Source organism: Ctenopharyngodon idella, chromosome 3 (assembly GCF_019924925.1).
Source record: "Ctenopharyngodon idella isolate HZGC_01 chromosome 3, HZGC01, whole genome shotgun sequence".
Taxonomy (NCBI): Eukaryota; Metazoa; Chordata; class Actinopteri; order Cypriniformes; family Xenocyprididae; genus Ctenopharyngodon; species Ctenopharyngodon idella.
Genome location: NC_067222.1, coordinates 33,498,400 through 33,508,091, shown reverse-complemented (window position 1 = coordinate 33,508,091; position 9,692 = coordinate 33,498,400). Strand labels below are relative to the sequence as shown.

Here is a 9,692-nt window from a genome sequence, read left to right as displayed (position 1 = left end):
AAATAAAACACATCTGAATAAAGTTTGTTTACTTTATTTATGCGCCCTTACACCGAAGCTGACTGTTTATCTCTTATTTTGTTCGTTTTTTGTTCTTCTCAGTTTTAATTTGGACAATTTTCTGTGCATTTTGTAGCGCATGCAGCAGGTCATGTGATGTCATGCTAGTGCCCATGAGGGGGCGACCCGCTCCATGTAGAAAAAAAGTCTCTTTTTCTAGATGACTACAGTCTAGTATTTATCTCCTGTGGCTGTGTATGATTTTAATATTTATCTTAAGTGATATTTCTTTTGTTTTTTTGTAAAACTTTTGTTTTAGAAAAAATACAGAGTGCCCTTTAAGTTTTATCACGTAGAATTGCTGTTTTAACGCAATCTACTTCATACAGTATCGGCAAGGCAGTGAAAGGCTGCATGATTGACAGTTTTTTTGCAATGTAAATTTTCATGAGCCACATATTTCATAATCTTCTCGTAAACGTTTCCTATTGTCTCATTATGCTGTTGAGCGTTTTCATGTAAATGTGTGAGAGGCTTGACAGAATCTCTATCAATCAGCTCTGCTAGCCAAAGGTAAATGAGTGGGAGGGTGGGAGGAGTCTTGTAACAGCGCGTCAGAGTGTGTGTGAGAGAGTGTGTGTGTGCGTGTACCGGTGCGTAAGGAGGGCACTTGGGCGGAGAGGGACGCAAAGCATCGCGCCTGAGAGTTCATCGCAGTCTGAAGCTCCGCATTTTATGTACACACTCCGCACAACTAACTCCAGTATACAGGCTCGCGCAAACTTTCCCCCGCGTTGAGAATGGCAGAGCCGGCACAATCGAACAGCGATGGAGAGGAGAAGAGCGAACCAATGAGAGGCTTTGCCCGACAAGGTGCCCTGAGACAGAAGAACGTTCACGAAGTCAAGAATCACAAGTTTATCGCTCGCTTCTTCAAGCAGCCTACTTTCTGCAGCCACTGCACGGACTTTATCTGGTAAGAGAGTTTGGGCGCTCTAAAACTACAATTCATTTACTGACGTGTATGGCAAGCTGCTTTAACATTCCTTTATTAAAACTAACTAGTATTTTGTGTCACTAGTTCTTGTTTTTTTAATTACTAGTAAGTAATCCAGTAGTGACTAGTAGCCTTTACAATTTTACAAGCAACTATGTATTAGATACATGTAGCCTACTTTTTTATTAGATACTAGTATGACTCATTCCTTAGTAGTAACTATCCACATGGTTACTATTTATTTTTATTACACTTTTTTAACTAATAAAGTGATAGTATCTGTATACAAGACACTAGTATCTGTCTTAAAATTTCTTGTAATATGAAATGGCTTCTTAAAACTGATCCTTCGTAGTTAAATTAAATCTCTCAATAGATTAGAAATGTTTATAGTGAAAATACAGTGGAAATCACATTATTGTCTAATAAATTAATAACAAAAAATGGTAACAAAATGAGATTCTAGTTGATTTTGAGGAATATATGTTAAAATGGCTTTCCATACAGGGTGGACCTGTTACTGGTGCAGCTCAGGTGTAACACTCTACACTGTCTCTAGATATAGTACTGTCTACCTAAACAGCACTCATTTATGGGCATCATTTTAGGGCTCATCTGACTCAGAACATCCCTAAAGTGTCCAAAATGCTGAGCGGTAGAAGCTCACTAGGTTTGAGCCACGGCTTCATTGATTTCCCTAAATAAAGGATGTAAAGTCAAAGTAAAATGAAAATGTGAATGGAAAATAGACTTGATTGTAGCTGTATAGAATACAAGAATATGAAATGAGTCATGCTACATGAGACAACAGTCAAACCATAAAGTTATTTTAGTGAAAGTGTACATTTTTTAAAAATGATGGTTCGCTTATTATATTTTTAATGAACCATTGCTTTTATCTTTCAGGGGTTTTGGGAAACAAGGATTTCAGTGTCAAGGTAAGAATTTACTATTCATTGCATATTTTGAAACATCTTGGGAAGTGTAAAATGAAATGGTAGTCTTTTCGAGGACCTTCAGTATTGTATATTTGACACGTCTCAAAGATTTTCCCTTGTATTAGTGTGACGGGAGGACTTGTTGACAGTGTCTTACCGGAACTTGTAAGGTCTATTTTAAAAAAAGATGCCTTGAGGTTTTCTAGAGGCTTCCATCAGCGTGATGATCTTAGGAACCTTAAAATGGTGCCTCAAGTATCTTTTCATTTTCACAGTGAAGATATGATGGTATCATACAAAGCAGTTTTACTGTATAATGGCAATTTAATTTATTTATTATTTATTTATGGGGCATTAAATAAATTATAGATTTGCACATTGGTAAAATACATGATCAGGCAGATATCCCTTATTAAGCAGTCTCCAAAAACTACATATCTCTGTTAAATTAGATTCTCAAATAAAATCTCAAAGGGATAGCTCACCCAAAAATGAAAATGATCCCATAATTTACTCACCCTCAAGCCATCATAGGTGTACATGTCTTTCTTCTTTCAGTCAAACACAATCAATTATATTAAAAAAATGGATCTTCCAAGCTTTATAATGGGAGTGACTGGTACCATTTTTTGAAGCCCAAAAAAAGCGCATTCATCCATCATAAAAGTAATCCATACGATGGGTTAATAAAGTCCTTCTTAAGTAAAGTGATGAATTTTTGTAAGGAAAAAAATATACATATTTATAACTTTATAAACTATAATAACTGGCTGCTGGTAACGACCGTACATGAGTCTAGTTCCAGTCAAAGAGTGGCTGCTAACCCGACATATGATGTATTGACGAACACGGAAGCGCAGAGGATATAGCAAAACAAAACATTGTTCATGAATTAGAAGTCTAAAACAAGAATTTTTAAAGAGAAAAAAACTTGTTGCCCAGCCCTATTTGTTTGAACTGCAAGAGGTGTCTACTCTCACCTCAAGCCCTGGGTATACTATATAACGCTTACGCTAGTGTATGTACACAGTCGAATGCACAGCCTTGCAAAGTATTCTTCATTTGACTCGTATGCATACACATGCATTCGACACATGCGCAGTTTTTAACAATCTCTCACCATGAGTTACAACCCATGTAAACATCTTCGCTTGAGTTGTACAAATGAGGGTACTTTCTAACCTGTTCGTGCAATCTCTCGTCTATGTAGGCCTCCATTGTCAATTTAGCTTGCATGCATTCTGGTTTGTTCTGTTTATGCAGTTTTTCTTTGACTACCTTGTGAATCAATGCCCCCAGGGCACGGTTGCCACCTTGTGGATAAACTAATTAAAAAATAAATACGCAGTGCGTACAAGTATACGCATGTGCGACTTGTGTGTACAAGTATAAATACGGTGGTGCGCTTACTCTCGAAATTTGCATCATACTTAAAAAGTGAAGTATACTTTGGACTTAAGCTTACATTACGCCTACTTCATACACCGGAATTCAACTCAATGCGGACGGACGTTAACAGAAGCTACAGTTTATAAAGTTATAATTATTAATATTTTTCTTACAATATTGCATTGCTTCGCTTCAGAAGACCTTTATCAACCCCTTGGAGCTGTATGAATTACTTTTATGATGGGTGCGCTTTTTTGGGCTTAAAAAAATGGCACCATTCACTCCCATTATAAAGCTTGAAAGAGGTAGGACATTTTTTAATATAACTCCGATTGTGTTTGGCTGAAAGAAGAAAGTCATATACACCTAGGATGGCTTGAAGGTGAGTAAATTATGGGATAATTTTCATTTTTGGTTGAACTATCCCTTTAAATTACACCATTTAGATAGCTACATTTCATATCATGTCGTTAGTTACATTTTATATCATCTTTCACAGCAAATCTCTAGCCTGTTTTAAGGTGATTCTACCTGCATAACTGTCCAGATTTGAAGCATCTGTTATCCTCATTGGAGAAGTTAATGTGTCCCATTTGTCCCTTGTGTCTTATTACCAAATTTGTGAGGGATGCCATTCACATTGGAGTATGAACAAGTTTGGCATTTGGCAATTTTTAGAAACCACCCGGACAGCTTTTTGTCAAACTCTTGCACCGGCAGTATCACTGGGAAGTGGTGAAGTTTTGGCACGTTTTCTAATGTTACAGTTTGTACCTGAAGACCATTGGATAGCAGTTTTCTTCACTCTATGAGTCTAAATTACCCTTGAAAAGTGATTTGAATTCATACTCCCCTCTTACACACTAAAGAAACTTAATGTTCTTTAAGGCGACTGCAATTACCGGTCACGGCAGGTCAATGGCACCCTCTGCAGTGCTGCGCTTCTCCATTTTTCCACCGCGGGCTTCGGCACTAGCTCTAATTACAGGTGCACAGATGAGTGTATGATGACTTTACCCACTCTTTTCTCTATCTTGCTCCTCTCTTTCTCTGTTCCTCGCTCCTTTTTTCTATCAGTCACGTTCTCAAATACATTAACATCTCCTCTAAACCTGTTGAAACACAAATCTATTGATTTGTGAGAGCAGCCCTGACTGTATCTAGAATGCCGGACCCCAAAGGAGCTGAGGGAGAAAGGGAATTCTTCTGCAAGGTCATGCTCAGACATGCTGAAACCTGAGGGTCTCTGCTGGAGAGCAAAGCTGTTTGTGCCTATTGTAGGTTATACCTAGAAGAGTAAAGCTCTGTTAGAGCTATGTAGGAACTATACATCTTGTTTATTATTGATGTGGTTTTGCAGTTTCTTCTTCTCCTTTTGAGTGTGTATTGTTAATGCACCAGAAGAGCAAGCTTTTCTCCTAATGATTAAAAGAATATAGCACTAAATGTTTATGGTACCTTTTCATCTTTTTTGGAATCTTGACAATTAATCTTACCAAAAAGTTCCCATCCACTTTTGTTGAATAGAAAAGAACAGCTTGGATGTTTTGCTAGATTACTCCCTTTAAGGGGCAGTCATGGCCTAATGGTTAGAGAGTAACCCAAACGTTGTGGGTTCGAGTCTCATTACCGGCAGGAATTGTCAGTGGAGCGAGGGAATGTACAGCTCTCTCTTCTATCCTCAATACCACGACTGAGGTGAGACCCTTGAACAAGGCACCAAACCTGGGTTGCCCCTGGGCGGCGCAGCAAAAATGGCTGCCCACTGCTCCAGGTGTGTGTTCATGGTGTGTGTGTTTGTTCACTGCTCACTGCTGTGTGTGTGCACTTGGATGGGATAAATGCAGAGCACAAATTCAGAGTATATGTATGACTTTAGTTCATGGTACAGAATGAGCCTTTACAGCAGTTGTTTTCAGCTTGTGTCATGTGTCTGTTCTTAATGTTGTGCAAATAATGAAATGCAACTAACTGTATAATTGTGTAAATTTATGATAGAGAAATAAATAGGCATTTCAGTTTATAATAGGGAGGAGAATAAGTTTCTAATCTTTTTTGTAGACATGAAAAGCCTTTCTTTTCAATGAAATTCTATTGTATTTTGGCTTAATTATATCTGTCACTTTGGTAGAATCTTGATGTGCCCCGTCCTTAAAAAACCATGAACAAAACTATGCAAATAATAATAAAAAATAAAACCCAGACTATACTTTAAAGGTGCAATACGTTATTCTCTACAGAAACATTTTTTTTTGTCATACCGGTCGAAAGTCTCCTCATATCCTGTTAGCAATCACTATGTTAAACAGTCTAAATGTATTTTTATAAATATATATCATTCGTGGAAGGTGTAGGACCATAATATGTTCATCCAATTATTATATTCGGTCCGAGTGAAATAATACAATGTTCTACCTGCCTGTCAGCGTATGTTTTTACATACCCTCGCACACCCTGTTCACGCAGACATCATACATCATCAGTGCATTTCATGCTATGCAGAGTTTATATAGACAGACGTCAGTCACGGAGCACCGCAAACAAACAGCAGCCACCTTTTACAGTTCCTGCCGAATCAAAACAACGATCTTATGCTGTGTTCATGCCATAACTATCATAATAAAGAGATGGCAACCCGTGACATTCTAGCTGGAGCTGTTTAATCAGACTTATGCATTTCCATGTCAACAGTATCAACACCGAAATGAATCTGCAGCAGTCAGCTACAAGCTCTCTAAGTTGTTTACATTCATTATTATTGTAATGTTATGTGCTTTAAGACATGAGGTAGTTTAAAGCCATCTCTTGTGACGCTTTGTCAAGAGCAGCTGTGTGTGTGAGCATTGTGCTTTGGACGGAGAACTAAATCGTATGCTTTCAGTGCTAGCAGGCTAGTGTTAGCATTTCTCCAGATCGCCTACTGCACCTTTAAATGCAGGGAGAGTAAACAGAATGGTTTGTGTAGACCACTTTGTGCTTTGGGGTGAATTATTGGCGGAATTTAAATACCAGTAATAAACCGAATAATGTTTTAATTCTTTGATATGAAGGACTTTTTTTTTTTTTTGCTTTTGTATAATAAACAATTTTGATATTTTACTTTTTGGTGTAAAATATGGACCCTGAAGAAAAACTAGTTGAGAACCACTGCTTTAGTGGAAAACCTTTAAAGGAAAAAGTAAATCCCAGATTTTTTAAGATAACCTACTGTTTCTTGCAGTATTTTTACCATCCTCAGTCTAGTGCAGTATACTAATTACAGACTAGTCCCCGTTGGAGTAACCTGGGGTGTGCTGAAGGCTGCAGTGGCAGAAGATCAGGATTCTGACTGACTAGCTCCACAGTTCCTGGGCCACCCTGACATTAGCCAGATTTCAGCAAAATGTTGCAGGAAAAGAAAGGTACAAAGTAGTGATTAATGAAGCTTTGCTCACATCTGTCCAACACTCATAACTTTGTATTCATTATTATCTAATGAACTTGAGATTGTAGTGCTTAGAAAATACAGAAAATGCTTTTGCCTACAAGACTTTTTAATGTGGTTTTAACAGTGAATCGATCAGCCATCAAGCAGCGGAGAGACAATATTAACAAGATAGACACTCACTGACAAGTTATAAGGTCAATTTTAAGGCTTTAATAAGGTAAATTTTTGTTAATGGAGAAAAAGAGAAATAGACTATCTGGGGAAGATCGACCCTTATGGAATACCAGCACAGCTGTGGTTCTTCCTTAATCATCAGTGTGTGGAAAACAGTGAGTAAATAATAAAAGAGGATTTCCACTTGCTGTCAGCTTGATGGTGAACCAGCTGCTTAGGAGAGCCTCTTTTGCCTCCTCAGTCTTAATTGCAAAATTACGAGTTTGAAGAAGAGCTGGCAGAATGCTACATCTGGATAGAACTAGAAGAGAGGAACAGAGACCGAGAAAAAAGCTCATGAACGATGGTGAAGGGATAACGAGATGGTCAGAAGAAGAAACTGGAAGTTGAAAAAGTATTGAATTTTGAATTGAATGAAATATATATATATCAGAGTAATATGGGGAAATTTCTTATGGGAAATTGAATCTATGCTTGACAAGTAAATAGATTTGAAATGTTGATTTTTTGATTAAAAAAAATTATTATTATATGAGAAGAAAAGGACTGCAGAGTGATTTGAGAAATTGTTGGAAATTGACTGATCAGAATTACTCAAGAAAGTCTCTTTAATGGCCATTTTCATTATTTGTACATCTTTGAACACCTTTCGAAACCAACCTGATGATTTCACTTGTACGTCACCAACCACTCACCTTCTGCCTAAATGCCCTTGGAAACCGAAGCAGACTCTGATTGCATTTATATATTTGTGATGCAGGGGGTGTCTCACACCTCGCTCTGTTCTGTGCAATAGCATAACATATCCACATCTGAAGGTGTGGGCCGTTTAAAGCATCTATAAATAGCATAAGTGTTCCATGAAGCAGTGCTTAAATAAGGGGGGGGGGGATATGTGTGGGCGTTCGGGGAGATCAGTAGTATATGAAATGTATAGAAAAATCTCGATCAGAAAACATACCATTAGTTCATATGCGTCATCACCCTGTTCTTGCAAGAATAATTCATGTGTTTGCTCCATTTTTGCAGCTTTGGAATGGCATGTTCCAGACAGTAGCCTCATTTCAAGAGGAAAAATATAAATGATCAATGGCGACATAAGGCACTGCTGCGTTCCACTGTAGGGAGGAGTGAAGCTGTGTGTATGAGCCATGAGGAAGATTTTCTGTTTTTAGTCTTTTCATTTAAAATATCAACTTTGTCTCTTTCTCCTAATACTTTGTCTGTAGAAATAAAAATAAAGACAAACAAGACAGTTGTTGATTCAGTAAGAGTACAGAGCTGTAAAATGAATGCAGATTGCATAGATCAGATTTGGTTTTGGAAGAATTTGATGAGAAATGTTTGAGTTAATATTGAAATGTTTGACTTTTTATTGCAGACTTTGATATTGTGGCAAATGTGAGTAGTTTAAGACATTGAGATCTTTTAGAGGAGACACATTTGAGATTACTGTTTTCCTTAGGAGAAGGATCTTAAAAGCAGAGGTCTATACATTTGCCCTCTGTGTGATCTCAAGTATATTTACATGCACTTTAAAAGTTTGATTTCGGTCTGAATAAAACAGTAATTCATGCATCTTTTTAAAATGTCATGTGAACACTTTAGTCCCACTGAAATTGCATTAGTCCAGTACAGAACAGTACAGTTGGCCTCAGTGTTGTACACTTGCTCTAAAAAAACAGAGGTGATGTGTGACGTGATGTGTTTTAATTTCTACCCGCTAAAATATTTTTAAGCTTTTGTGTATCTCTACGTCAGTCCTGATTTTGAGTGCTAAATATGCTTCTGTTCACACAAAGTTTACATACAAACTAGATTGAAAACCGCATTCAGTAACCATATTGAATCCCTTGCATTGACTCACACCTGCATTTTGAGAATCATCTTTCCTTAATTGGGCTCTCAATTGAAGCTAATAAATAACTAATGGCATATCCTTGTCATTGTATAAACAGGACAATTTAAAGGGTTAGTTCACCCAAAAATGAAAATTCTGTAATTAATTACTCACCCTTATGTCGTTTCAAACCCGTAAAACCTTTGTTCATCTTCAGAACACAAATTAAGATATTTTTCATCAAATCCGATGGCTCAGTGAGGCCTACATTGCCGGCGAGATCATTTCCTTTTTCAGTGCCCAGAAAGCTACTAAAGACATATTTAAAACAGTTCATGTGACTACAGTGGTTCAACCTTAATATTATAAAGTGACAAGAATACTTTTTGTGCGCCAAAAAAAACAAAATAACGACTTTATTCATCAATATCTAGTGATGGGCGATTTCAAAACACTGCTTCATGAAGCTTCGAAGCTTTACGAATCTTTTGTTTCGAATCAGTGGTTCGGAGCCTGTATCAAATGCCAAAGTCACATGAACTATTGAAATTTCGAAACACTTATGACGTAACGAAGCCTCATTTACTGATATCACGTGATTTTGTCACTCCGAACCACTGATTCGAAACAAAAGATTCGTAAAGCTTTGAAGCTTCATGAAGCAGTGTTTTGAAATCGGCCATCACTAGATATTGTTGAATAAAGTCGTTTTTTTTGGCGCACAAAAAGTATTCTCATCACTTCATAACATTAAGGTTGAACCACTGTACTCACATAAACTGTTTTAAATATGTCTTTAGTAGCTTTCTGGGCATTGAAAGTGCTGGCAATGGAGGCCTCACTGAGCCATCGGATTTTATCAAAAATATCTTAATTTGTGTTCTGAAGATGAACGAAGGTCTTACAGGTGTAGAACGACATGAGGGT

At 37.3% G+C, this 9,692-nt stretch overlaps 1 protein-coding gene across 3 annotated transcripts in view; it reads left to right on the top strand.

Moving 5' to 3' along the window:
• Positions 1 to 630: 630 nt before the first annotated feature.
• Positions 631 to 9,692, top strand: part of prkcbb (protein kinase C, beta b) — a 140,004-nt gene continuing 130,942 nt past the window's right edge. The window contains exons 1-2 of one of the 3 annotated variants that reach the window (XM_051887476.1): positions 631 to 976; positions 1,904 to 1,935. In XM_051887476.1, the coding sequence (XP_051743436.1) occupies positions 801 to 976; positions 1,904 to 1,935 (208 nt within the window). In that variant the 5' untranslated portion in view covers positions 631 to 800. The remainder of the gene's footprint in view (positions 977 to 1,903; positions 1,936 to 9,692) is intronic. The other 2 variants (XM_051887475.1, XM_051887477.1) reach the window with 2 other exon arrangements.